This window comes from Tetrao urogallus (genome assembly GCF_951394365.1).
Source record: "Tetrao urogallus genome assembly, chromosome: 1".
Lineage (NCBI taxonomy): Eukaryota > Metazoa > Chordata > Aves > Galliformes > Phasianidae > Tetrao > Tetrao urogallus.
Window position 1 is genome coordinate 51,420,840 of NC_136813.1, and position 27,065 is coordinate 51,447,904.

General features: G+C 41.0%; 2 protein-coding genes across 2 annotated transcripts in view; one reads left to right on the forward strand and one right to left on the reverse strand.

Annotated features, from left to right (window-relative positions):
• Window positions 1–8,518: 8,518 nt before the first annotated feature.
• Window positions 8,519–27,065, forward strand: part of UBAC2 (UBA domain containing 2) — a gene marked incomplete at both ends in the record, with an annotated part of 92,491 nt that continues 73,944 nt past the window's right edge. The window contains 4 exons of the mRNA XM_079549841.1: window positions 8,519–8,549; window positions 16,267–16,394; window positions 19,618–19,737; window positions 20,161–20,267. Coding sequence (XP_079405967.1) covers window positions 8,519–8,549; window positions 16,267–16,394; window positions 19,618–19,737; window positions 20,161–20,267 — 386 coding nt within the window. The remainder of the gene's footprint in view (window positions 8,550–16,266; window positions 16,395–19,617; window positions 19,738–20,160; window positions 20,268–27,065) is intronic.
• Window positions 21,816–22,778, reverse strand: GPR18 (G protein-coupled receptor 18; the record flags this gene model as incomplete). The annotated part of the gene is made up of 1 exon (XM_079543285.1): window positions 21,816–22,778. The coding sequence occupies one exon, from the start codon at window positions 22,776–22,778 to the stop codon at window positions 21,816–21,818; it is 963 nt and encodes a 320-aa protein (XP_079399411.1).

Genomic DNA, 27,065 nt, shown 5'->3' on the forward strand with positions numbered 1-27,065 from the left:
GTGGTTACGTGATTTCATTTGAATCCGATGATCCACTGATTGATTTTCTTCCGTGAGTGTCTTTCAGAGGAGGGAGAAGTCAGGTTACATAGTCTGAGTATTTAGAAAGTATCAGCCTCATATTTGCAAAGACCTTTGATACTTCCTTAAGATTGCCTACAGTAATCACCATTCTGGTGACTTATGGACTTCCAGTTCAAAGTGTATGTAATTCAGTTTTGAATTATATTAGGATTAGTTCTGACAGCACAATTAGATCTATTCCCATTTTCTGCTTGTAACAGGTAGGGGTTCATTCTATTAGGCTGAAGCTGCTGATGTGGCTTTTTTGCATGTATCATTACTTCTGATTACTATGAAATAGCCATATGATCGTCAGTCCAGATTTCCATTAAGCACTTTCCACCACAGAACCATCAGTGATAGACAATTTTCTTTTTTCCAGAGCGGTACAACAACCTCTTCAGCTCACCTCCAAACACCTCCTTGGTTTCGCCCACAGGCTGTGAGTCATCAAAAAGAGACTGGGTCAGTTCTGGCTATGTATGTGCATGTACACAGTATTAATTGACAAGCATTCTCCAAGAAAATCAACTTGTCTGCACTTTAATGGAAGGGTTTGGGCTTGTGTTGCCCACACACACATGCACGAACTCAGAAGGTCCTGTACAATTAAGATTTTGCAGAGGTTCATTTTTGTACCGTTTGTGCTTGCACAAGGGTACTGATGATACAGGACAGCCTAGTCAGATAGCACAGATCATTTAATTGCATGAACTTACAGAAAAAGAGACTGTGGATACAACATACAAGGCAACAGGAATTCTTCAAGATCATTCACCAACTATTCTTTTGCTTTATCTCACTTCCTTTGTTTTTTAGTTATTGTTCCACAGTGTGCACACTAGCTGGCCTGGATCCCACTGGTGTTATCATTTTTGCCAACCACTCTTGCCATGTCTCATCCTCTGAGCTTTTTATGGGCTGTTCTTCTGCCACTCACATATTCAAGGCCTGACAAGTTGTGTAACTCCAACTATGCTCTGTTTTTTCCCTCATCTCTTGCTCCACCCCGTGCTAATTCCTCACATTCCACCCAGCCTTCTATGACCACTCCTTCTCTTTTTCTTCCCCTCAAGTTAATATCTTCTTTCATGCCATTACCATACACACAGAGAAAACACAGCCTCCCACTTCATGTTAACTACTATCCCCCCCCACATTCCTGTTTCAAAACAAACCAAAAATGCTGCAGAGCCCATCTGTGCCGTGAATCATCCCATCTATAATGAGCACTTTCCATCTGCCTTAGTTTAGCCTTGCACTAGTTGCAGTTTTAAAGTTCAGAGTGCAGCAAACTCCACAGAAATCGATGGGACTCTTGTCTTTCAAATTGAGATGGCTTTGACACACAGCCATGGCCGCCTCGGGGTGCCCTGCCATGCTGTTCCCCAGTGACACACAGCTGTGGCTGCCTCAGGCCGCCCTGACATTTCCCCCCTCAGCTTCAGTCGTCCTGTGGAGCCAAGGAGTTGGACCTGATGGTCCTTGCGGGACCCTTCCAATTTGAGATATTCTATGACTCAGGTTACAATATGGTTGGGGCAAACTTGCTCTTTTTTACTGTTTTTTTTTTTTTTGTTTGTTTTGTTTTTTTAAATTTGTAGAGTTATTTACTGATCTTAAGTGCAAGCACTTGAGTATTAAGCCCCAAATTCCCGTGACATTTGCTCCAAAGGGGTGCTTTTCCTGGCCATGCTGTTTATCTTTTTATGCTGTGACCCACAGGCAAAATAGTTTACCTACAAGGAATCATGTATCTTCTGGGCTTTGTATGACCTCTGAGTACAGCCTAGGAGGCAAAAGATTAATTTTTGCCCATACACTGCCAGCATTTTCACTGACGCAGAATTCAGCCCCTGAGCTGCTTTTCTTGCGCGTACAAAGACATGAGTTCTCACTCACACTGACTGGATAATATGTTGAAATCATTAGCTATTGAGACCCTAACCATGCTATTGTGAAAGGATAGAACTGCACTGAATTTAGGGATCAAAGCCATAGGTAAATGGCTGAAAACACTGAAATTGAATTGAATTTCTTCTCAAGATACTCTCAGATATAAAATGAATCAAAGTGTCTTGTCCAATAGTCTTGTTGGTGCTGGAACACTCCCTGACAAGTGAGCATCTTCCTGAGAGCTGAGATGTGAAACCAAAGCTCTGCGGCCTGGCCGCAGGCAGCACATCCACACGTCTGCAAGCCTTCACTGCCCAGACATTGGAGGTTTTTGCTTTCAAAATTATGACAGCTTGAAACTCAGCACTTGTTTCTCCGCTTTAACATCCCAGTAAATTCTTTCACTGAGGCTTACTGTAAAACCGCCTTTCTTTTTTTATTTTTTTCTCGTGGATAGTAAAATAGCATCATCTCCCCCTTGTGGTGTGGGGAAGAGAGAAACAGTCCCAGATGGCAAAATGTGCTGAGGGCAGGCCTAAGAAGCCCCCTGCACCAGGAAGGCCTGCTTTGCCCAGAGGTAAAGCTGCAGAGCTCTCTGTGGTGACACCACCACCTCAGACTATTTTTTGCAGACTATTTAATTACTTCTATATTTCAGGATTAGACGAGATCTAATCCCCAGTTTTAGACATCTCACTAGTTACGAGGGGTTTGTAGCAGGAAGCAGAAAATGGTCCATGCTGGGACAAGTGTAACACAGCAGCAAGAGGAATTTTAATTGTGCTTATAATAGCTCTGCTGCATTTATCAATGAACTGTTGTTTGTTTTTTGTGTGTGTGTTTTTTATTTGTTTTTTTTTGTTTTTGTTTTTTTTTTTTTTAGCAATAGTTCATCTTTCAATGAATCTTTCATCTAAGAAGAGGGTTTTTTTTGTTTGTTTTTTGTTTTTTTTTCTGGTTGCAATTTAAAGGCTGTAGCTGGGCAAAATGTTATACTTTTATATGATACAGATTTCTTTTGCATCAAATTCGCCCATTATTAACATTTTTAGAGGGAAAAAAAAGATAGAAAGAGAAGAAACTCCAGGAATGCCTACATCCCGAAGGCATCCTGACTTCTATTGCAAATATCATGCAAGTACATTTCTGGGGTGAACTTTCTTTAACTTCGTACAAGTTCTTCTGAGGAATCATTGTATTCCAGTGAAATCACATGAACACAAGTATCCTTTGCTATGGGTAATTATAGCCGAGGGGAAAAAGATGTACTATCCCTTCATGTGCAAATTGAAGTAAATGCATATAAAGTAATGCTACTGGGGAGAAGAACTTCTTAAGGCTTTATCATTTCTTTGGCTCTATCGCTAGTGTTAAGCTACCGGCCTGATAAAATCATGATGTGGGTGGCCACGTGTTCCCTTAAACACAGATTTGCCTCTGAGTGTAAACATGGGAGATTAATAACCTTTACACCATGTGGTGAAACACAGATAGCACTAAGATGTGGAGCAAGAGGAGAAGGATGCCTGGGAAATACGAATTAAGTATCAGGGAGGGAAAAAAATCCTTAAAAAATACTCCTCTAAGTGCGCTTGTTTTTTTTAAATCCAATTTTAATTAACAGTCAATTTCAACACAGCTACACTGGCATGCAGGAATGTAAGTTGCCTTCTGCATTTTAAAAGCTTAAATGTTTTGCAATCCTCGTTAGTAGCTTTGCGTAATTAAGCGTCGTATGCCAGATCACAAAGGTACTATTTACATAAATTCAATCTGAAAAAGATGACTTGTGCATGAACTCTAGTGTGCGTTATGGCGTACAGATACGCAAAGTATGTTGCTGAACTTCATATTATGTATGCTATACAGTGCTACACATAATATTTTGCCCTTCTAAAGGATTCCTTAATTGAGTCTCCTATGCACTATGCTTAAATTTGATCATTTCACTGATGCTTACTGATCTTTCCCAATTTTCCTTGCAGCAAATTAATGTCCTTCGGTTGAGTGAGCTAAAATCCAGTGAGCTGCTCAGCCAAAGACAGTTGGAAGTGTGTATTTGTAATACAAGAATGAAGTCTTGCCTAAGTCAGATAAAACACTAACATAGAACATTAAACATAAAAGCTGAGATCAATGTAATCAATTAAGAAATACCAGAATCAATTTGCCTAATTCTCTTTTAATGTGTTTGCATTAGAATCTAGTTGCGGGTTATGCTACCTACCATATGCTCTTGTTTTTCACAGGATCCTGGCCTTCTTTGAAATAAATAACCTGGCTCCTGTGACAGAGAATGTAAGGATGGCAAACCCAAGGGAGGGTTTTACTGGCGTTCAAATACAGAGCTGCTGATCAAATGCTTGATGCTGCCCCTGAATACAGAGATGCCAATACCTGCCTGCACGTGGTGCTTAGGAGTTGATGGTCAACTGTTAAAACAGAAGTGATGATTATGAGTCAGTGTAAAACGGTCGGTGGGTACATTCAACACACAAAGATAAAATGTGAGGAAGAAATCAAGGTAGCCTCCACGAGTCCAGGTAGGCACTTGTTCTCAACTTTCATTTATTTACTTATTTCGTGCCTAGTTGTTCTTCTCTCGTCCACATTTGGAGGGCACAACATAAACCTAAGAGGAAGCGGATGCAACACATTTCTGGTGATTTGCTGGGACAAAATAGGGATAATTGTTGGAAAGTGGCTGGGGATGGAAGTGAGCAATGCAAGAAGTGGGAGGTTGTGGCTGCCGTTGACCACCAGCTGGTGATTTGGCTCTGCTCCAAGTCAGCCAGTCCCTTAAACACTGTACTACGACTGCATCCCTTTCTGGGGTTCTAGCTGGAAAACAGGAAGGTGATGTTTGAATTATGTTTGAGTTACTGAAAGAATAGTTATCCACATATTACTATTATTATACATCGATATGGAGCTCAAGTTCATCCCTGTATTTGAAATTTTGCAGAACATCTCATTCAAGTGGCTAAATCCTTAACAGACAGAAAACATTTGAGCAGCCTTTAAATTTTTCATAATAGTGTGATGCATGGTCACCTACCAATATCAGAGGAAATAAAACGCACAATATTCTTGCCTTTTTTTTTCCTACTTTCCTTTACTCCGCAATGCTCCTCAAGAACTACCTAAAAGTTTCTCCTTTAGCCACTCTGTTTTTCCTCACACTAATTCTAAGCTCTACGTGGAAAGAACTCATCTAGAAAATGTTCGATTTCTTCAATTTATAGTAAAAATAAAGTCAGTGTAATAGAATGAACCCACTATAGTTTAAGAGGATAGGCAGGTCTGCTGTGTTACAAAACATTATTCACTCCCAAAGGAGTGAGAGAAATTCTTCACTCTTGGAAAGGCACAGGATCAATTAGGCTGATTTCATCCCACTGTATCTCTCTACTTTCTTCCCATCCTCCTCTCACATCTCCTCTGCAGAGTATGTATTGTAAACTGCTTTCTCTACATTCTTCTGCAGCTGAAAACAAGGGTTGGGAACTGTTAGTTATTGAAGAAGTTACTGAAATCATTAAGTTTAACATTAACCTATTTCCAGGCATCTGCTAATATTTCATGTAGCTGTAATAGCTGCATGCACCACACTATGAAAGCCACAGAAACCTCAGACATGAGGGACCATCACCCATGAACCTGCAGAATTCTGACAGCACTGAGTTAAGACAGCAGATTCCTGTGTGAGGTGTTGCATTTCCATCCTGTTCTACTCTGCTGCTATCCTTCATTCTTTGTGGCAGGGGAGCACCTGACTCTTGGAGATTAATTAGTAATTAAGAGTTGGTTTAAAAGCACTGCAAGTTCGAAGAAGAAAGAAATCTAATCTTATTAGATAAGAGAAATATAATTTTCAGATTTTCAGTCTCCTGGGATTTTTATTTTTTTTTTTTTAGCAGAACATCTAAATAAGTTTATTTTGAACATAGCAAATTGACCTCGCTAACTAGATGTAAAAAACAAATGCAGATATTTAAGCTGACATTTGAGCAGTGTCAAAGCCTTCTAAGCTTGTTCTGAGTAGATTAGCAGATAAGTGCTAGCTTTCCTATTCTGGGATATGTTCCAAGGCAAGCACAAGCACTGACGACTTCATTTAACTCCAAAGAGGACAACACTTCATATTTAAATAATGCAAATCATTCACATAATTCTTATGACAAGCTATCAGCTGGAGCTGCCAATGTCAGCAGGAAAGCTCTCTTCTTTAATGAAGTCTCTGGTTGCCACTGTGTCTGAAGGCAAAAGCTACATTTCCTGTACCATTCAATTGGTACATAAAAGTGTAATCATTAGCACTGGGTACACAGTTTTCTCAAAAACACATTATGCATCTCATCCGATCTAATCTCAGAAAAAATAACTCAATCTTTTTTATTTTTTGAAACAGAGACATTAGATGCTAGATCTTTAGATGCTTTATAGACTCAGTAGTGTATTTGTAGACTTACATAAAATAGCACAGAAATCCAGAGCCAGCTCTCAATATCTCAGCAGTATTGATAAATCTGCAAGTACGTATTATGGTATGATGCTGCACTACTGCTTGCTACTCATTCAGTATCTCTGATAGCAAATCAGCAGAGCTGCTTTCAAAAGAGAATTTAAGTGTTTGCCCAAATTCAGCCTTATTCAGCAGAATGCATTTAAGACTCTTGGATGTTTAATGATTCTGATTTCCATCCAATTCCAGTGCTGAACAGAAAAGAATCTCTCTAATATGACACGATATGGGAACATAAATCAAAGGAAATAATCAAAGTTAAGGCTCACAGTTCAGTGTGCTAAAAAATAGGACTTTGGGGCTCTCAGTTCTAAATTCACAGACATCATCCTCTTTCTTCCTGACACTCACATCTGTGACACAGTGCAGAGCACTATCCCTCTCCAAGTGCCTTGTATAACTTATTTCAGTAAGCTCGGGTTTCTGTGTAGACTCGAACATTTCACTGAAATTGGGTGCCCCAATTTTCTGTCTTATTATACCATATTTGAATGAAACTGAGGGTGGATTCAGGCTTTGAATGAAATTGAGGGTGGATTTTGCCTCATCCTACCTTAAATGTTGATATCTATACTGTTACAGCTAGAGGCTCTCTGATCAATAGTTGCTGGCCTTTAGGGGGTAGTTCATTTCATCCCAAAATAGACACATTCCTCTGATCATCCGAAAGTCTCTCCAGTCTCCACTGAACCTATGGACTGTGCCTCCATTAGCTGTAATGAGCACATATACATGGCTGTTGTGCAGACACACTGTGGGCTCCTGGGACGAGCCAGGTGTCGTACTTTTCCAAAACTTAGGGATTGAAGGGTCCTCAGTTTTCAAATTTAACTCATCTTTAGAAAGGGGCAAGTAATTAGATAGAAATACCTGGACTCACATACGTTATATCAGTCTAGCAGTCCTTGGCCTCCCCCATGCCTGGAATGTCTGAGTGCTGACTGTACCTCTCAAACCCTATGCAAACAAGCAGGTCTTCTGCTGTGGCCTCAAGATGTCCCCTGCTGCTGCGTTTGGCCTACACCTGCCTTCTGAATCTGCCCCCTGTCTGGGCTGCAGGTTAATTAACAGTGTACTTTGCCTGTTTTGGTTATTGTATATCCCTAAATATCACTAAATGGAAGATGCATTGAGATAGAAGGGGCTTCCAGCACCAAAAAGACATGGAGCTGTTGGAGCGAGTCCACAGGAGGGCCATGAGGATGATTAGAAGACTGAAGAACCTCTTCTGTGGACACAGGCTGAGGGCTGAGCTAGTTCAGGCTGGAGAAGAAAGGCTCTGGGGAGACCTCATTGAGGCCTTCCAGTATTAGACGGTGCCTACAGGAAAGCTGGAGAGGGACTCTTTGTCAGGCAGTGTAGTGATAGGACAGTGGAGCTGTCAAACTACAAGAGAGAAGATTTAGGTTGAATGTTAGGAAGAAGTAATTCTTTGCTCAGAGGGCGGTGAGGTGCTGGCACAGCTGCCCGGGGAGGCTGTGGTGCCACATCCCTGGAGGCACTCAAGGCAGCTGGATGGGCGCTGCGCAGCCTGAGCTGGTGGACGGCAGCCCTGCCTGTGGCACGGGTTGGGCTGGGCGGGCTTTGAGGTCCGTTCCAGCCTAAACCACTTGGCGCTGTGTGACGGCTGTACAGCAAACAGCTCATCTACCGTGACCCAAGATTCCCTGTAGCCATGAGGCTCACAGCAAAGACAACACCCCTCCCGACCGTGCAAACGACCCAGTCGCTCGAACACCACCACAACCGCGGTCTCGGCTTCCCCTGCGTCTCACGGACCTCCCCTCTCCCCGATCCTGACCACGGGGCCCGCTCCAGCGCGCCCCCGCCCGGCTCCCCGCACCCGCCGCCGCCTTCTCCCTCCCGGCGGTCCCGGTAGGGGGCGCTGCCCGCTCGCTGGCGGCGGCGTTTGGCCCGTCGCGGCCGCCTTACTCGCGCGTCCCTGGGCCCGCCGCGGTTCCGCGGGGTTTGCCCGGCCTCCGGGGGTTCCGCTAGCGGCGCCCGCCGCGGCTGGGCCGCCGCCGGGCCGCCACCATGTTCACCAGCACCGGCTCCAACGGGCTCTGTGAGTACCGGCCCTGGCGGCGGCGAGGGGTGTGTCGGCGTCTCAGCGTGGCGGACGGCCGGCCCCTCCGCCGGGGGACGGGGCGGGACGGGGCCGCGCTGCCGGCGGGAGCTCCGCTGCGGAGGGGCTGACGGCGCGCCGCAGCGCGGGGGGCGCTCCGACCGGCCGGTGCGAGGCGCGGGCCGAGAGCCGACTGTTGCAATGGGTCCTGACTGTGTCACCGGGAGCACCGACGGCGGGGGGGGGGGTCTGGTAACGTCGTGTTGCAATGACGACTCCCGGTGGGCGATTGTTTCCGCGCCGTAGAACACACAGTGTGCACAGTTCAACCTCCTTGTTGTTTTCTCTGATAAACTGGTACAAAGTGCGCTCCTCACCAACTCACCCCAGGTAGGACAACCAGATGCCAGTTAGACTGCAGTACAAGTGATGTGGCGGGTCAGGCTGAAGGCTCTCATAGCCCACCGTGCCACCTCTGAGTGCCTTTATAACACCTGTAGTGTTTGGTACAAGCCACGTAGTGATACAGTTTGGTAAATCTTTTTTTTTGTTGTTGTTGTTGTTGTTTTCAGTCACTTATCATAGAATCACAGAATGGCCTGGGTTGAAAAGGACTACAATGACCATCTAGTTTCAACCCCCTGCTATGTGCAGGGTTGCCAGCCACCAGACCAGGCTGCCCAGAGCCGCATCCAGCCTGGCCTTGAATTCCTATCTTAGGTCATTTAGAAATTGACCTAGTTGTTGGTTTTATCTATCACAGAGTAAGGATTTTAGTGTCTTCTGACATGTCAGAAATGCCAGTGGCTCCTGCATTCTGTCCCATCACCTTGTTGTCACACCTTCCAGCGAGGTTCTCATCGTTAGCCATGCCAAAATGGACAACCAGTGACCCCAGAGCTCCACCGGGTGTTGGTAATGTGAGTCTGAATGGGCTCCTTAGGCAAAGTGTTCCACCAGTTTCACCACTCAGTTTTCCAGGAGCAGGTGTGTAGTGTTTTGGCCTAGTCATCTTTTTTTAAAAACAACTTTTTGATTCTGAAACTTTTAATCAGAACTTAAATAGTTCTTTAACTCATCTGAAGTTCTTTGGTTCTTGTACGTCATGTTTAATCCTCGTCTGAAACAGACGGGAGAATGTAACTGTTGACTCCTAGTGGCTGCAATTGCAGCTGGCTTTAAACTTTTTACTCCATCTGGTAATAATGATCCAAGGAAGATTGGTAGCACCTTGGACTAAGATGTTATAGTCATTCTTTGAATTCTTAGTTTATTATTCACTTTGCTAATTTTGAAATAAAGCAAAGTAAGTGACTGTGGACTACTGCAGACTCTGGAAACGTTACAAAGATGCAAAGATGAGTTTAATAGTTTGTGTTGCCAAGGGAGAAGCAATTTGAGTATTGTTACATTGTATTCAGTGCAGTGTCTAGAACAAATTCAGGATCAGCTTCCAGCCCAACTGTCTTATGATTTTATCTGTCACATTTTGCCAGATGCTCACATCCCATGAATAATGCTACTGAAATGCTTCGGCGGCTCAGCAGAGGCCAGCACGAGTGTATCAGGGCTGGTGTGGGGCTAGCTGCTCTGAGCTGTAGTGCTGCTATGTTCACTGCTGTCCATGGGTATGGATAGTAGGAGAGTCAGCTGGAGCTAATCTTTGGTTTTAAGGTAAAACCGAAGTCTAAGTTTAAAGCACATCCACTTGCTACACCTGAAAATTGTTTGACTACTTTGCCTACTGTGCACAAAGTACTTTGTGCAGCAGTAGGGAGGCGAGCTATTTGAACGTAAATGTAAGGGTTTCCTCTAATGCTATGTAGGCATTAACCTCTCTGTGAACCTTGTGGTGGAATGCTCAAGGTTGGTTGAATATCCCCAAGACAGAAGTGCAGTAATGTGCTCTTCAGCTTGTGTAACCTGAAGTGTGCTGTGTGCAGGCATTAGGAAAATAATTAAACTACATAAGCTGATGCTCTGTGATGTGACTAAAGGAAAAATGGAGTATGTATTGACTATATCTGGCTTGTGTGCATAAGTTTTAAGCAGTCTAGTGGTATCTGGGAAAACAGTTCAGCTTGTACAACAGCATGCTAGAGTGCAGTGTGGTTCAGAACATGAGCTTGAGTCCTGGGAACGGTGCGGCCACAGGAGCTCAATTAGCCAGTCATTGCGTGCTGCAAAAATGTGGCTGTTGCACTTCCGCCACAGAGCTAGCTAATTTCAGACCACCTTGGGGATCTGTGCAGCACAGTGCTGTAGCTGTACCTGATGTCTCCGGCATTGTGTATTAATAGTAGTAGGGTAATATGCTCTGTGGCTGGGAGGAAGGGAGGAAGAAGAGACTGCTCAACTAGATAAGCACCGTTTCACTTTCTTTTTTTTCAAATGTTCTATTTAAAACAAAGATTTTCTTTCCTTCTTCTTCTTCGTCTTCTTTTTTTTTTTTTTATATCTGTTGCAGTTTGTAACCTAGGCTAACACCAACTCCTCCTTAGTGTAAGTGTATAGGTTATAGGTTTGATTACAGTCCTACCAATGTCTTGTGAAAACAGATGTAAAATGTGATCACCGTTGGTCTCTCTTCTGACTTTCTTCCTGCCAAATGCGTTTCTGCTGCAGGACTGAAATCCTTTGGTCTTTTGTAGCATAACAGGAGCGCAGACTAGATTTTTCTTGCCATGTTAAGAGGATGTATGCTGAGGTTCTGCGCTAAGTTCATAAGCTTCTGGTGAAAATCCCTTCCTGTTGTGACACTCTTATGACTGCATTCACTTGCAGACATCATGCTGATTAACCACCAGAGTACGCTGTGATGAGGCAGTCTGAGCAGAACATCCCCTTCCTGTGCCTGTGCTGCGTGCCTAGGGGCAGGAGATACTTTTGTGAGCAAGGATATGTCATTCAGTCATATCATCCTTGCAGCAATAACTCCAGTATTTTTGCAGGGTCCTCTCGTGTTGCATGTTCTATTCCAAAGGATGAGGCACTGGAAAAATAATTACTGGATCAACTGACCTAAAAAGTGATCACTTGGAAGAGTTCAGTCCTCACAGCTGGTGTGCCGGCTTGTGACATCTTCCTCCTTCCTCCAGCAGCATTACACGTGTCAGTATCTCGTGTTGTCCTCCCTCCACAGCATGCTCTGATTTGCTTTCAGCTGCTGTTCAAGACCCAGTGCACCATGATAGCAAAGAACAGGCTTTAGACCTCAGATCCTCAGATCTGATACGATTATTCCGGTTTCCCAGAAGCACGTGGTGTCTGGTAAACACTTAAAAACTATTTGGATATTAATTCAGATAGTGAGCTTCAACAACCATTACGATAAAGGATAAGCAAGGTTTCCTAGTACTCAAAATGAATCGTTCATGCTCTTAATGGTATTTCTGTGTGGTGTGCTAGCAGACTTGCATCTGAAGGGAGAGAAGTAAGACTCCTTGAAAACTCTGTTTTGAAATGCCACTTTAGGCAAGTGGATATGCTGCTGGTTCTTGTTCAGATCATGAAACGCAGTGGATGAATAGCTGAATGACAGCTGAAGGCAGGAAAAAATGAAAAAAAGCCCCACAGATTACTGACTCTGCCAGCGCACTTGATATAGGAGAAACTGTGCGTTCGGATGTCCATCAGTTATGGTTTGAAAGACTCATGTATCTCATGTGTATTAATGTGTATAGGCATTATTAGATAGTTCATGTGTACTTCATGCCGTTGTCGTGGTCCCCAACAGTTAATTTGTCTGTATGGAAGTGATGAGGCTGCCTCAGGCAGTTCATCTGGGGATGTTTCCAGGTGACAGTTTAAAAAGCCATTATAGATCATGTTTCTTCTGCAGCTCTGGTGTGTGTTCACTTGGGATCTGCAGAGAAATGTCCTGAGCTAACCTGAGCTTCTGCAGCCATGGCCTGTCAGCTGGGGTTTGCAGTGAGATCCTCTCACAAGTCAACACTTGAGTCTTGGGCCCGCAATAGCAGTCTAAGGGGTGAAGCTGTTCCCTGAAAAATCATTCTTGAGCAGCAGGTTAGTCTTGCTGCCTCTTTTGGTATTCTCAGCTGCTGCATCTCCTCACCGATGAGTGCTGAACAGGCAAGGAACAGAAAAACATTTCAAAAACTCTGCTACTGCAGCTCTCGTGTTCTTCTTAATGCAGTGGTGGCTTCTGAAGCTGCAACAGCTTGTGCCATCAGCCTCCCCCTCTGTGAGAGATCATGAAATCCTTGGAGTTGGAAGGCACCTTTGAAGGCTGTCTAGTTTAACTCCCTTGCAACGAATAGGGACACCACAGCTAGATCGGGTAGCCCAGGGCCTGATCCAGCCTTGCTTTGAAAGTCTCCAGGGAAACCTCTTGTTCCTCAGTTCTGTCCTTTGAATGTGGCAGTGTCACCAAGAAAGTGGTAGGCTGCGATGCTTCTGGGAATGTATGGGGGTAGTTTTGGTGAGAACTTCTCCAGTGCACCAGAGAGAAGCAAAGATCTGCAGTGAAGGCTGGTTCTGTGTTTTTCATTGTGGTTTTGGCATGCTTCACCAGTGTTACAGAATTGCTCTGTTCACTCATCTGTCTGTTGCAGCAATTATGCTGTTATTGCCTGTTGCTTGGATGAATCGTCACTTAAAAAGTGCTTTGGGATTGCAAATAAATTCTGAGATCTTTGAAGATAATATTTGGTACATTTTAGCTTTTCAGGGTCAAAATGAGAGTTTATCCTTTCATTCTACATTCTTTACATGACACGGAGGAACGGAGGTGTGTTTTCCTCCCTGTGCACATAGATGTTAGTGCTGCCTGTAGACAGCAATACCATGGGGACTGGCAGGACATGTTTGCATCCCGCATGGTGTTGCAGATCTATCAGACCAGAATTCTGCTTCCTGAGTGTTACCTTTCCATTCTAATCAAGGCATTTAATCTGGATGTCAGAATGCCTAGTTGTGCAGTATCTGGCCTCTTGAGTTGTTTTTGGTCTTACAGGTAGATGCAGATGGTACTGGCAGCAGCAGGGGGGTTCTCTCACTGGTGGCCTCACAGCAGCAGTCCTTGGTAAGGATCTGTATGGTGTTGAATGGTAAGGCAAACTACTGGCTTATACTGGGTGTACCAGAAACACTTGAAAACAAGTGTTTTGGAAGTTGTGTTGTTCATCAGAAATAGTTAATCTTTCTTCATTTAACTGGCCAGGAATACGCTTCTCAAGTAGGATGACATTTTGAGAAACTTGAGAGTAGAAGTTTCCGTTACTCATGTGACTTTCCTTGTGGGGAGCTGTCACAGTAATGGCTTGGTTACTTATGTGGTTTTTCACCAGGTGACGGGCTTAAAAATTAAGTTCTATCCTTTGTAATAGGGTTTAAAGTGTCTCATCTGAAAGCTAAAAGGGAGACTGTGGTAAAATGACATGTTTGTACTTTTGGATGGTGTTCTGTGGGTGATTTTTGAACACACACAAATTAGAAATGAACTTTGTGTATTAACTGTAAAGCAATGCTAGGCACTGGAATGGGCTGCCCGGGGAGATGGTTGAGTCACTGACCCTGGAAGTGTTCAAGGAACAGTTAGATGTTGTACTGAGGGACGTGGTGTAGTGGGCAACATTGGTGGTACGTGAATGGATGATCTTGGAGGTCTCTTCCCCCTTAGGGATTCTATGATTCTAATCATGATCTAATGGCATGGAAAATTACAATGAAATCTGAAAACAGGTATAAAACCTGTGTAGGAATATAAAGGTATGGAGAGATATCTAGTGATTTGCTTACTGTGTTTTTTATGGTAACAGGATTGTTAGGTGTACATCGTGGGATTAAAGAGTTCCTGTAAAATGTGTTTAAACTCCTTCAATAATGTGAAATGCCAAGTGTTATCAAACTTTGGCTCAGGAATGTCTACCATTGTGACTACTATAATGCGTCTGATTAGTCTTTGCTTTCAGCTTTCTCTTGTATTCTGGTTATAAAACTGACCTTTTCATATTATCTAAGTTAGGTTTACTAATGGAATGCTGGCTTTTTTTTTTTCTTTCTTTTTTTAAGCATTAAAATGAATCAGTTGAATGAATAATTGAAAAAGTGACATCTAAAGACTATAGAAAACCTTGTTACTAGAGAAATAAAAACAAGTGGGTAAATTGAAAGCTGGATAATTTTCCTGTACTAAAAAAACCTGAAAAACAATGACCAGAGGTTGCCACTCTCCTGATCCAATTCCCGAAGAAAATCTGTTTGTAGGAGTAGAGCCTGTGTTGTTCCAAGTCACTGCTTAATTTCTCCAGAAGGGTAGTACTTCCAAGGCATTGATTATTTAAATGGAGTAAGGAAAGTGAGTCTGTAAGTGCTGAACTCAAAAATACAGTTGGGATCTGAAATAATAATTATAAGCACAAGTAGATGATACAGTGCACATCGGAAGATGTTTCCCCCACCTGGTGAGTGACAGAAGACTGAGAATCTCAAGGTGGTGTGAACTGCAGACAGTTGATAGGGAAAGTTCCTGAAGCTATCATTTAGCACTTGGGTGAGGATCCTGCTTCGATTACTCAGTAATAACCTATTTTTGATGGTAGTGAGATTGTACTATGATTAAAATCTTGGCTTTGGTGCTTATTATCATCTTCCTTTTCTGGCAGTTCAGTCTTCTGGTACGTGGCAGATGTTGTTGACTGAATCATTTATGATGGTTTATCTGGATTATGTGCTAAGTGATCACTGTGTTTACTTCCCTTTAGTAGTTTTAATCATGTTTTTCCTTTTGTTATCTAAGAATAGCGACAGCGGAGCTACGTGTTTTGTGGTAGTACCCTGCAAAAATGCAGATGCATAGATGAGTGGATTCTGTGTTATAACTGGGGTGCTGGGAAAGAAGTAAATATGATAAAAATTGCAGCTGTGAAAAAGGGAGAAGTCATAGAGTGGTATTTCAGAGATTTTATACTGGTTTGAATGGCTGTATCAATGCCTGATTTTTTTGCAGCAGCTGCACCAAGTGCTTAGGATGAATTGCTGCATATACTTGTGCTGGATGTTCCACTTGATGGATTTTAGTAAATGCGCATTGAAGGTGTTCACTGTTGTCTGCATGCTTTCTTTGGAATGTTGTTTTTGAAATTCCTGCTCTTAGAGGGGAAGAAGTTATGATTTCACACGTGCAGTTTTATTAATTTCTTTGTTAATAGTTACAGTGTTTGAATGGAAGGAGGATGAATGTTGTGTAAGCTAGCTTAAACGTTCCTCCTTGAATGGTGGATCCAAGCATGGTGAAGAGAAAGGAAATTTATTCACAACATTTATTCATGGCCATGAGAATAAAGGTTGATCTCAAACACAAAAGAAATAACTGTATTTGTTTGAAGTCCATTTACATGACTATTTTGCTAGTAACAAGTAATTGTTTTGTTTCCTGAAACATCATTGAGTGTTAGGAGAGCTGTGTGGGAGAGGTGATCTCCGTAGGTATGGAGAGCTTTGAATAATTATAACCAAACAATTAATTTCATGAGAGAATGTTGAAGACGAGATGTCTAATGAATATTTAATTGTCATTAGTATCTCCGAAGACTTCCTCGGGTTGAGGTGTTTTTACTATCTATTTGCAAGGGAAGTTGATTAGATAAAACTGAGATGATGCACTATTGTTTGCTGATCGCCTGTCTAAATATGGCACTGTTTAAATGGAAGAGATTTTCCTCTAAAGTGTTTTTCTGTTTATTTTCTCTTTAAGATAAAGCACCTTTGTCAAAGAGTCTGTTATTAGTCCCAAGTGCCATCTCGATTCTGTTGACTCTGCTCTTCCAACATTATCAGAAGTTCTTTGTGTATAACCTACAAGCTATAAAAGAGGATTTTCAGGTAAGGATCAGTCAATTTTTTGTGGAAAGAGACAGCAAGAGACTCTCTTCTGTGCATTTTTTCCTTTCTTTTTCTCTTCTGATTCTTTACCTTTGTTTACTGCTGTAGACCAGCTTGCTCTTAGCTTTTAAGTTACCCTAGTAGTCTGCAGCAGAGTGTAGCAGGCCATTACCTGCTTTTTGTTTGAAGCGAGAAAAACTTGATCTGAAACTGTCAACATAAGCCTTTCACTTCTTTCTTTTGCCTGGGAAATGATTGTTTGTGTCATCTCTCCTTGCAGTTGGGAAGCTTGCTTTGAGCAAAGTGTTACTTAACCCAAATAGCAATAGAGGTGTTCTGATATGAATGTCAGTTATCCTCTTGTGCTTAATTTTTTTGAGGTTGGACAAGACTATTGTGATCAGCTACTGTTGATAACCTACCATTTATTTTAAGGACAGAGGACATAAATGTCACACTGTACCTTCTGCTATAGTGAATTATGAGAAACTGAAATTTTTCTGTTGAAGAGAACTGCTGTTCCTCATCTACAAGCCTTAAAAATTATTAGGCCTAGCTGGTGATTCTGCATGTTGTTGCACTTTGTGATCTTGTCAAGTACGAGAGCTGTGTTACCTTTAATGTGCCATAATCTCACTGTAGTCCTGGAGATGTGACGAGAGTGTTGCAACAGGCAGGTGCAGGCTCTTTAGGAAGAATAGGCCAGGTAGGCAAGGAGTGCAAAAGAGGACTGGGACTGTGCAGAACTGACGGATGATGGGGGAAGTTGAAAATTTGTGGGTCAGGATTAGGGGGCAGACTAGCACAGGCAACTTTGCGGTCTGTAACTTTGTTACAGACTGACCCTGTGACTATGAAGTAGATGAGGACTTCAGACAATTGAAAGAAGCCTTACATTTTCAGGCCCTGGCTCTCATGGAGGGATTTAACTATGCTGATAGGTGCTTGCGGGGGCCAATACAGCGGAGTTTCTGAAGGAGGTTTCTGAAGTGCTTTGGTGACAAATTCCTAGCACAGATATTCAAGGAGGTGAAGAGGGAAATTGTTTTGACCGGATCTCTTACTTAAAACCAAGAAAGGTCTGACTGGGGATGTGTGAAGAACAGGTACATCCTTGGTTGCAGTGACCATGAATTTCCTGATGGAATTCAGGGTCCTGAGAGGAGGGAATAAGACCAGTTGCAGGGAGTTGTAGGAGAACAAACTTGGAAGACACCTATGGAGTATAATATCCATCACAAGGAGTTTGAGTGGGACTGTCCTTCCCTTCTACTCAGCCCTGGTGAAGCCACATCCAGAGTGCTGTCCTTTGTTCTAGGTTTGTGATTATAAGATAGAACTGGGTACATGGGTATAGCCAGGAGCTGGATCATTTAATGTACAAGGAGAGACTGGGATTGCTTAGCCTGAAGAAGAGGCTTAGGGTGGATTTTCCAGTATGTGTGAATACCTAATGGGAGAAGGAGTAATAATGATGAGGGTGCCAGATTCTTCTCAGTGCTGTTTATTTACATAACAAGAGATGATTCATTGAAATACAATGAATTTCACTTAAAGAGAAATGTATTTTAAGGTAAGTCTGATAGAATGGAGGAGCAGGTTTCCCAAACAAGTTGCATAGTCTCTATCCTTGGAGGTATTCAAAACCAGTCTGGAGATGGCCAATTAACATACCCCTCTAGCTGACTATGTTTAGAACAAGTGTGTTGGACTGGACAGTCTCATCTCCACAGTTCTTTATTTCTATGAAGCAGTGCCTGACCAAATGATTACTTTCTGTGAGGCATGTGGTACTGTGAATAAGGAGAAATCAGTGGATTTTGTATACCTTGACTTTAGGAAGGCTTTTAACCCATCTCCCATAGTGTCCTTAATTTTGTGCCAAATTGGTGAGGTATATACTGAATAAATGGATTAATAGATCGATGGAAAATTGGTGTTGTGGTTACTGGTACAAAGTCAACCTGTCAGGAAGTAATTAGGGAGGGCTTCTCAGGGTTCAGTACTGGAACCAGTACTGTTTAGTGACTTCATTAACCACCTGAATGACAGCAAGAACTAAACTCTCAGCAAATTAGTGGGTGACCCCAGTTTTGGGGTGTGGGCAATATGCCGGAAGACAGGGCTGCTGTTGAGAAAGACCATGGAAAACTGAAGAAATGGGAGCTTTGTGAAGTAGAAAGTCCTTCTCTGGGACAGAATAACTCCAGGCAGTAAGAGTGCAGACTGGAGAGCAAGTGCTTAGGAAGCAGATCTGTAGAGGAGACCTACAGATCTTGGTGGACAACAAGTTAAACAGGAGTAAGCAGTGTGCTCATGCATCCAAGAACACCAACCACTTCCTGGGCTGTGTTAGTGACAGTGTGGCAGTAGATCCAGGCAAGCCATCCTTCCCTGCTAGCTGGCACAGTGCTCAGTGTGGTCTCACAAGTACCCTGTTCTGGGATCATCAGTGCAAGGAACTCAGGAACCCCACTGGAGTGGGTCCACCAAGAATGACAGAGGGTTAGAGCATGTGGTATACAAGGAGAGAACTTGGTGAAAAGCCTTGAGAAAAGAAGGTGGAGAGGAGATACCTTAGTCCTGTCTGCAAAATACCTGATAAATAACTACAGAAGAGCTGGAGCCAGACTCTGCTTGGAAGTGCACTTTGATTAGAACAAGAGGTAACAACAAAAGTTGGAACTTAGGAACTTCTGCCTAGATAAAAACACTTGGTTTATTTTTCTTATCTATGAGATTGGCCAAGTGCTGCAACAAGATGCCTAGGGAGGTTGTGGAGCTTCCATTTTTTGTGGATGTTCAAGTCTTGACTGGACATGGTTGCAAGCAGACTGAACTGATTAAACGTACTTTGAGCAGTACACTGGTTTAGATGGTCTCTGGAGGTCACTTAAAAATAATTTTTTGATAATCTATACAATTTACTAGGGTTAATGTTTCCATTTTTATTTGTAAACACGAACTAGGATCATGGAAATAGGGGTTGACTTGATTTAAATTGTAGATCTGTTTTAATAGATAGACTTCTTGTTTGAAAACATTTTTAAACAGTCTTCTTGAAATCTCTATAGAATTCTAGTTCTTTATTTCCCTCTTTTAATGCCATACTGCCTTCCTGCTGTCTGAGTTTAGTCTTATATTCCTTCACTCTGAGCACAAGTGCTCTGAAGAATTTCTGTGAGGGTAGAGAGACTTAATGTAACAATCTTCAACCTTCTAGATTTGGAGACTTGTATGTGGGAGAGTGATATGCCTTGATCTGAAAGACACATTCTGCAGCAGCCTGCTCATTTACAACTTCAGAATATTTGAAAGAAGATACGGCAGCAGAAAATTTTCAGTAAGTTCTAGAGTTGCTTTTCTCCTTTTATCAGAAATTACTTTCTACACTGTTTTGAATCTTGTAGTCTTAGATTAATATTGTAGTTTTTATTACTAATATTCCATATAGAAATATACATTTAAGAGTTTTGAAGTGATTTGGGTTTCTGTAAGTCAGAATTTAAGTTCATCTTGCAATCAGTGGGTTATTCTAAGTTTGCATCTGTAGCAGTTGAAAGTTACTGCATCCACAGAATTTATTTTTGGTAACGAATCAAACTCTTTTTCATTCTTCAGCATTTAAACATTTACATCTGAATTTATGCTGTGCTAAATATTATATTTGTCTTGACTGAACTAGTGTAGTGATTTTCTTATTTAAGAGATATATTAAAATCTTATTTTTAAGCAATTGAATTAAAATTAACCTTTTTCTTTCTAGTCCTTTCTACTGGGTGCTTGGATGCTGTCAGCTTTGTTTGATCTTCTCCTTGTAGAAGCTGCTCAGTATGTATTTGGCATCACCATCAACAGCTTGCCTTCTGGTTTGTAAGTAGCTCCTAGTGTTATTTTAGATAGGATTTTAAGGGAATATTTTGTGTAGGTTTGAATTTAAAAGCCTTTCTTCATGTAACCTTTTAAATTAAGTATAATCCTTTTGAACTCCAGTGTAAATGTTTTGTGGTAGAAATATTTTCTAACACTCATTTTCTAATTGTGATCTGAGGCTAAGGTTCTTAAAATTTATCCACCTGACGATGATTTTCCTTTCTGTTAGCGCCAGATCCATTGTCAGCATGACTGAGAAGTGGCTTACAGTGCACAAATTAGCACCATATTTATTTTTGTTCAATAAACCTGTAAATGAAATCAGGTTGGTACTGATTTCTTTCTTAAATGCCAAAGATAGCTTAACTCTAATTCGTATCTTTATGTTCACTTTTAAATGCAGTTATATGCATTTCATTCTGGTATTTCATACGTGTGTGTTTCAAAGCTTGAGCATATTATTTAATTTGTTTGCATTTAAAGTTCTTAAAGCTTTAAGGTATTTAGTGGTTGAGTTTTGTGTCATCTGTATTTGACATTTCTGCCATTAATAACAGGAGGTGTATCTGTTGTAGTAGAACCATAGAGCTTGCAGAGCCTTTGTGGTTAAGAGACATCAGCCTCATATAGACTTGAGTTTCCAGATGTCACATGCTCTGAGGTAGTAATAGAAGCTCATGAGGCAAGAGTTTAGATGCTGAACACCATGCTAAGATTACAGAGCTTTACTTTTTTAGTGTATCTCTTGAAAGTAGCAAAAGGCTGATCTAATAATAAAGATAAAGCATGTCTTTTGTTGTTACAAGTATACATTCCTCCTGATGTGTGAGTATTCAAAAGGAGTCTAAAGCTTGAATAACACTGCAATGTTTTTGTGCTGGAACACAGCTGCTAGGCACGCATAAGCTGCTAGAGTATCTAAGCAAATTTAGCATTTTCATCTGTATAAAAAGTGTAGAGTGTAATAAGTGTACATATCACGCAGTGAACTAATGAGCACTTCAGGTACCGATTTTTTTATGACTTTTTATCTATGTCTGCATAAGCTGTTAGAAGGAAATCTGTGTCAAATAAATATTTTGGTGAAATATTTGTACTTTCTAAGTCATACTGACATATTGGTCAGGAGAAAATGAAGCTGATTTTAGAAGAGTGGGATATACAGTAGTTTAGGATTGTTAGGCTGTGTAATTATGAACAATAGATGATACCTTGCATCACAGTTTTTCAGTGTTAGTGCTTTATTACACTAATGGTTATTTCTTGTCTGGTGATAGCTACAATTTGTTAAGGTGACAAAAGTGGTGGGCAGTTTAACACTGATACTAAGTTTTAGTTCATTTCAGATTTACAAAGGCTGTTGAGCAAACATGCAGAAGTGCCATTATCATTGTACTCTCACATAGTTACAGTGCAACAAACATCTGTTACTTCCGGGCATAGAACATTTTCCAGCGGAGCCAAAATTCTGGAATTTGGAAGAATAATCTCTCGTTTTCATTAGAGAATCCCTCTAATGTTTTTACTTTTTGGTTGTTTTTTTTTTTTTTATATCATTTCACTGTTGATATTATTGAGTGATCTTACACTTGCAGTTCGAAAACTCTTCCTGCGCACGCTTCGGAGGTAATTGCGATAAAGGATGACACTGATGACTCTAGCCTGAAATTGTTTAGAAACAATATAGTACAGTATAACATCCAAGCAAGTGCTGAGGTTCATGAGAAAGGTGGTGAAGGCTGCCCACGGATTGTAGCTTGTACCTTCATTTAACATCATGAGGGCGAAGCAAATGTGGAAGGGTACAAAGCACACAAGTACTTGAGCAATCAGAGTAACTATGATTCTTATGGATCTCTCTTTGGCCTTAGGCTTCAACTTGGAAGTCTTGCCATGGATAAAATTGTAAATAATGACTAGGTAGCACCCCATCATAATAAGCAAGGGAATCAAAAAGAAAAATATCAAGCGAGAAAAGTTCAACATATTTACTTCCCTTAAATGGATGATATCGAGCATTTTCTTGCAGGTGGTGATATTGCAGGCTTTGTCTGGATCAGAACGTAGGAAGAGCAATGGGGAAGTTGTTGCAAGGGTCATTATCCAGATCCCCGTACAAGCCAGCAGGGCTTTTTTTGTATTTTTCAGTTCTTTGATATGTTTGGGCTGGACAATGGCCATAAATCTGTCTACGCTTATGAAAGCAAGCAACCACAGAGCAATGGCTGGATAAAATACAGTGAAAGCACTGATAATCCGACAGAATATATCTCCAAAAGGCCATGTTTCTTTCCCATGGTAGATTATCCGAAAAGGCAAGGAAAGTATAAAGGCTATGTCAAGTAATGCCACATTCATCATGTATATGGTTATAGTGGTTCTCTTCTTGGTAGTGCAGCTGAAAACCCATAGTGCCGTGGCATTCACTACCAGTCCTACTGTGAATACAAAACTGTAGAAGACCAGTGATGAAATCCTGTATTCTTCAGGGTAGTGATTCTCAAGCATCATATCGTAATTGGTTTTAGGAATAGTTGTTGCACGCCCATTAAAACCCTGAAAATAGATGACAGAGGAAGATTATTCTCCTTCAAGTGAAAACTTTCTTTAAAAAAACAAATGCAAATTTTTGTAGAATGGGGTTTTGTATTGTCTGGTGGGGAAAGGTGTGCTACTTTTGTTGCTTTTTCTGACTGAATACATACTGTGCCATGAAGAAAGTACATGTGCTGTCAGATTTATGAGAAATAGTTTTGATAAGCTATATTAATTAAATATACAGTTACTTAAGAGGAATGAGAAAGTCAAGATTGCTCAACTATTTTTGAATGCGTTCCAATAGCCGATAATTAGATAGAAATGGCTGTAATTGTAGTAACAGAGCTATTTTCTAAAGAATATTTCTTCAGCTTGTTCCTGCTGAAAAAATTGGCTAGTTATGAAAAGAAAGAAGTGAGCATGACATGTAGTAACATTTGGATATGCTAAGTGAGGTATTTACATTGCATTTTAATGGTGTGGAAACTACGTAGATCTCAAAAGAATATGTGTGTGCATGCTGTTGCTCATGAAAGACATTAAAAATCTGTCTTAATAGCTCTGTGGGTTGAATAAAGTCTTTATTCCCAGAGCTTCAGAATGAACCATCCACTGTTCCTTCTTTCAGCTGGGAGTCTGAAATCTCAAATTTCATTGTGCAGACTCAACTGATAAGATTGTCCCCCATCTTATTCTGGAGCCCCTTGCAGAAGGCGGGTGTTGCCTGATACTTGCAGGGGTGTTTTTGTGAGCCCACCCTTCCCCCTCTTTCCTGGCTCTCTGTTTTATTGCACTGCGACTTCGCATGGGGGAGCTTCTCTGGTTTGGCCTTTTACCCAGCCATGTGGCAACTCTCTGAAGAGGAGGAGGAAAGAGTGAGTTGGTTGTTTGACTGATCTTCCAATTTGTGACAAGCATCTGACTAACTCCAGCAGCATAATTTCACAGAATCACAGAATGGTGTGGGTTGGAAGGGACCTGAAAGCCCATCCAGTCCCAACTCTCCTGTTATGGCAGGGCTGCCCCCCCACCAGCTCAGGCTGCTTAGAACCCATACAACCTGGCCTTGAACACCTCCAGTGTCTATTTCGGGTAGATGGCATATGTGTGACAGAAAATATTGTAGCACGTGCTTGTAGCACATCTGAAGTAATATTTATTGTACTGTCCCGGTTTTATTACTGTTACATAAATTTGTCCACATATTGCTAGAAAAAAATCCCACACATTTAAGTAAGTTCTTTTTGCATTGTTGGAAACGATTCAGAAACTTTATTTCACAATAGTTCTTCAGCAAAGCTTTGTGGCTGTGTACACTCATGCCAATGTTTAATATTAAAAATATTCTTAAAATTGTGGAATAAAGTCCTCATAAGCTTTAATTAAAAAAAAAAAATCCAATTTTTTTCCCTTGTATTTTCTGTTGCTGATGGTTGTTTATGACATAGTTCATTACTACCTATATCCAGATCCTGACCAGTCTGTAAACTGAATACTAACATATAAGACAGGTAGAAGAATTCAGTTTTTATAGATGAATGTTAGTAAGGGACACTAGTTTTGGTTTTGCTCTCCCCTTTGGGCTTGCAGTAACTGTAGTCATTTCTAGTCAAGTCTTGTTTCTGTAATAACTAGCATGTTGTTGTTGATGGGAAGAGAGGAAGCTGAATCTGGTTTGAGCTTGTAACTGGAAAACTGGGGCTGTGTGGCTTATTTGCAGATTATTTCGAAGTGGTGCCAATTGTTTCAGAGAATGGACATACTCTAACAGAAAGTGTTTTTTTTTTTCTTAAATTTAGTTGTAGAAGTCAGTGTTGCCAAATGTTATGTATTTATTGTAAGTTTACTTTTTAAGAATCCGAAATTTGACATTTATGCAGTTAAGAATTAATTATGTTTGGGGGAAAAAAAGAGCCTCTCGGCATTTATACACGGGTACAATGATTCAGTTATTTTTGTTTTTTTTTCTCTTGTCAGTACTTGTCTGCCTGGATTCCAGGTTGAGATCAGCCCAAATAGGTCTTCATGCATCTCTGATTGGACAGTTTTGCCTGCGTTGCTATCTTTCATAATGGGAGCATTTAATTTGTTCTGTTTATAGAAGCGCTTAAAATTGTGGAATCATTTCAGTTGAAAAGGACCCCTTAAAGGTCATCTAGTCCAACTCCCCTGCAATGAAAGGGGCATCCACAGCTGGACTAGGTTGCTCAGAGCCCTATCCTTGAATGTCTCCAAGGATGGGGCATCTACCACCTCTCTGGGCAGACTCACCACCCTCATTTAAAAAAACTTCTTCCTCATACCCAATCTAAATCTCCCCTTTTTTAGTCCTTTGCTTTGTACTATTATAGCAGACTGTTATATAATTATATTGTTATATAATATATATATATAATATTATACAATATTATAATATATATTATTATTATAACATATAATGTTATTATAATTATAATACTTATAATATTATAATATATATTATATATGTTATATATATATTATATATTATTACTATTATAGCAGAGTTTGTCCCTTTCTTTTTTATCACCCTCCTTTGCTGGACAGGCACTCTCAGGTGCCCCTGGAGCCTTCTCTTCTCTAGGCTGAACACTTCCTGAATAGCTCCTGGAATAACTGGTTTCCAGCTGTCTGTGCTAATCTTGAATTATTGACCTGACATCGGTCCATATGTTATGTCAACATGTTTTATATTTTAATTATGGCTGAGGTTCTTAGTAACTAACAAGAATTGTAAAGTCTATCTAGATTTCATGAGCAAGAACAGAGACTTTCAGGGCAAAACTAGAATTAATTATTTTCCTTTAGAGTTTTAGTATGAGTAAATCCCATTCTAAGGATTTTCTGTGTATCTCTCTTCCCAAACCCTCAACTCTCCTCCTACATTTTTTATCTCCTTCTATCCCTTACATTTCCTCACATTTCATCAAGGAGGTCAGGGCTTTCAGTGGATCATAGAGAGATCAAGCAACAAGATAGTTTTGTGTTTTTCATTTAATGAAAACAAGGTTGTTTTTTTTTTTTTTTATTTAGTGATAACATATTTACTGCTTTAGTTACGACATATTTTTGAATTCATTGTAAAAAACCTGAACAACGATTAGGGGACTATTATTTATACAAACATTCATTTTGCTTTGAACATTATTTAGAGAATGCTGCTTATGGTTTGAAGGCATTAAGCACTCTAAAGAATTAGATTTCAGTTCATTAGTCTCAGAATATACACCTGTGTTCAGCTTCTGAAGAAAGAAGTAAATCTTAACACTATGCATATACATCCAAGTTACATTACTGATGCAAAGTAATGGTTTGTAACTTACGTTTTGTGCAGTACAAAGTGTCTGCTGCCATGTTTGTTTCATAGTCCCTCGTCTGTAGAAGCTTTAGACTTCCTCTTTTCTGCTCAGCCTCGCTATGCTATAAAATAGCTCTTCACAGCAGGAAGCAGTGACGCAATCTAGCTAGTTTTGAGCTTGCTATTGGTCAATACTTAAAAGTGTCTTTTTAATATTTCATACGCATACAAGGTAACTTGCAGGATTTGTGACCTTGTAGTTCTCATATGTGATATAATATTTCCAGTGTGGCCAAGCCGGGCAATTGTACCAAATATCATTTTAAAATACTTTCTGAATTGTTTGTGATAAAGGCCAGGTTGGATGGGGCTGTGAGCAACCTGGTCTGGAGGGAGGTATCCCTGCCTATAGCAGGGGGTTGGAATGACATGATCTTAAAGGTCCCTTCCAACCCAAATCATTCTTTGATTCAGTTGTGAAGAAGCCTGCTTTGGGTTGATATTTTTACAAAAGGGTAAGGACAAAAAATACACATCTTGGTTGTAGAAAGTTTCTAACAAGCACAGTGCTAAAATATTCTCTTTAGACTGCAGTCATTTTCATGGAAATCCCCGTTTTATTTAAATTGGCTGGGGTAGTATTCAGCCTGAAAGTGACAGGAGCTCACTGTGTGTGTTTGAAGTGAGAAGTTTGATTCTCTGGAAGACTTTGCTTTGTTTAAATCTGCACCGACCGTAATTTACTAACGCTGCAGCAGTGCCTTGATGTCTGAAAAATAATGGCTCTCCTATTTAACAGGTTTGCAGAAATAGGCTTTGTAAAGAATGTTCAGCCATTATTGAAATGGAATAAAATCTATCAACTGTGTCCCAACAGACACCTGTGGTGGGATGGGAATATCCTCAGTAGCTAATAGCTAAGGGAGTCAGTCAAGAAATCGGAC